This window comes from Atta colombica, unplaced genomic scaffold, assembly GCF_001594045.1.
Source record: "Atta colombica isolate Treedump-2 unplaced genomic scaffold, Acol1.0 scaffold189, whole genome shotgun sequence".
Classification (NCBI taxonomy): domain Eukaryota; kingdom Metazoa; phylum Arthropoda; class Insecta; order Hymenoptera; family Formicidae; genus Atta; species Atta colombica.
Window position 1 is genome coordinate 1544884 of NW_017259281.1, and position 2685 is coordinate 1547568.

The following is a 2685-nucleotide window of genomic DNA, read 5'->3' on the forward strand; positions in this document are numbered from 1 at the left end:
ATTTTTGTGTCTGATGATTTAAACATAATGTACTAAAAATTCATTTTTTACTTATTTTTTTATTAAAACATAAATGTATAATTTAATCTATATGCTTCTTGCAAAAATAAATTTTACGATTTTACAATTATTATTTACTTATATATAAGATATAATATAAGAAAAAATTCATATAGTTCTTTGATTTCAATAAAATTTAATATGATTATAATGAGATGTCAGAAATTTTCTTCTTTTTTTCTTTGCTTTCGTTTTCTTTTTTTTTTCTCTGTTTTTTTCTTCTTTTTTCCTTTTTTGTTGTCTTTTTCACTTCTTTTTTTTGTTTTGTAAACGTAATAAATATTTGCATTCCAATGAATTTGTCATTATCGATTTAAAAAAAGAAAGATATGTAGCTTATGCGCGTACATAAAAATGATGATTTTGATGAAATGTCTAATTTCAATCAATTTTAAAGAATTTAGTCAGAGACAATTCTAAACATAATTTATTCATCCATGAAATAATTATATAGGATCAATTATTAGGCGCAAATTATATAGGCTCAAATTTATTACCAGAATATCAAAACTTTTTTATTTATTATGATTTTTATGTAACTATTTTAATGGTTTAACAAAATTATTTTCGTGAATATATAGAGCCTAAATTAGAGCCAAATGTTTAAATACTTCAGCAAAATCATTCTATGTATTTTTTAATTTTTTTAAAATACTAGTAATGAGGATAATGACAAATAGGGTTGAAGTTTCTCTATTCATTCATCATTACTATTTCAAATTGTGACGTAGAAGTAAAAAATTTTACACAATAAAAATTTTTATAAAGTACATTAATAAAACTTAAAAAATACACGGAAATAAAACAACGCTTACTCGATAGGATTGACTTGTAAAGTATACCAAAAACTTTTTTTGTTTCATTAATGAATTCATGAATAAATAACATGTATTGAATTGTGTTTAGTTTTGTTTATGCTAGAAACTTTATTTTATCTTTATCGCTTATTATATGGAAGAAGAATAGAATGAAGCTTACAATGCACAAACATCAAATTGACGCAAACCCTGAAAATAAATTATGTATAACCAAAAACGAAATAAATTATGTTCATAACTGACAAATCTGTCGAATCAATAATATATAGAAATAAATGTGGTTTAATTTCTCCCAGAAACAAGAAGATAGTTTCATATATTTTACAAGACTTCTATTGATTGCAAATGTTGTCTTCATGAAAAATACTTCTATTTAAATATATAATTTGCAAAAGTTTTATTGTGTATTTCTTTGCTAACATCACAATCTGAAATTATAGGTGAGGCGAAATTATAGTGGTGAGTGAACAGGAGCCTTAAATCCCCATTCCTTTTGTGTCCTCCATTGCGCTCCCCATCTAAAGCGAATTAAAAGGGAGATACTGATTTTAACATTCTCTTTCTAACAGAGCACAGATGCTAAGATCAGTTAAAATAGGAGAAACGCACAGTTTCTATACCCATTACGTCTTTTCCTATCAGATTTTTTTCTCTCTATCTTTTCATCATTCTTCTTTTTTCTATCTCTCTTTTATACTTTTCCTCCCTTTCTCTCGCCTTTTCTTTTCCCTCCCTCCTTTTATTCTCTATTCGTCTATTTTCTGGTTTTGTCCAACCTTTCTCTTTTTTTCTCTCTTTACCTCTCTTTGATAGAAATTCAATAATGCAATTTTTTTCCATCAAATTATACTTAAATTGTAAAATCTAATTCAAGCGCGGATGTGTGTATGTGTAATAATATAATTATCTTTCTTTCCTTTATGCATTAACAATCGTCGATTTTATTCCTTGTGCATATAAAAACTTCAACTGGTATTTTGAAATTAATTTAAACCTTTGTCTGTACTAGTGCCAGTTCACGACTTTTTTAATCGTTCTTTAAATTCATATTTTCCTTAAATTGAATTGTCTTTATTTGTTTATAAATGAGCCAATTATTTCTTGTTTTATTAATTTTGTTCATTTATTGTACTTCTTGTGATTATTGTATATATAACTTAATTTACAGGTTTATTTCTATGTACGATGATGTGCGGATGGGTCACTGAGCAGCAGAAATTTGATGATGGAGTTGTCTGGGATTTGGAAGAGGAATTCCAACATGAATTCAGAAAAAATCGAAATGATAACAATCGCCCTAATGATCACATAGTTATGGGCAATATTTAACATGTTGATATAATACACAGTATAAAATGTAAAGTACGCTCTCACGATGTTATTTAAGTTTGCAAACATTAATATCAAGTACCATATTTCAATATTTATGTAATTAATCCTTACTTAATAATTAGTTCCTGTTAGTAGCACCTTTTATAGAAGTCACAAATGATTATGAAAAACCGATATAGATTTTTACAATTTACCAGGTACTAAAAGCAATTAATATCGATGATATAAAATATATTTCTATATTTTGAGAATTTAAGAAAAAACATTGTTATAAAATGTTTAAAAGGTATATTATTTGTGTTTATAAATACATATAAAACAATTTATAATATTTTTCTTTTTGTAAATATAATACAATAAATAAACGGAAAGTTATATATAAATGAAAGTAAAAATGTATAAATAATTGTAAAAAAAAAGTATAAATAAAAAATTATAAATAATAAATAAAAAATGTGTTCTCTCCCCTCCTCTC

General features: G+C 25.0%; 1 protein-coding gene across 3 annotated transcripts in view; it reads left to right on the forward strand.

The window, feature by feature from the left end:
• The window catches only part of LOC108686716 (ammonium transporter Rh type A), a 15843-nt gene extending 13489 nt beyond the window's left edge, over window positions 1–2354 (forward strand). For all 3 annotated transcript variants that reach the window (XM_018192156.1, XM_018192155.1, XM_018192154.1), the window contains one exon: window positions 2047–2354. In XM_018192156.1, coding sequence (XP_018047645.1) covers window positions 2047–2207 — 161 coding nt within the window. In that variant the 3' untranslated portion in view covers window positions 2208–2354. The remainder of the gene's footprint in view (window positions 1–2046) is intronic.
• Window positions 2355–2685: the final 331 nt, after the last annotated feature.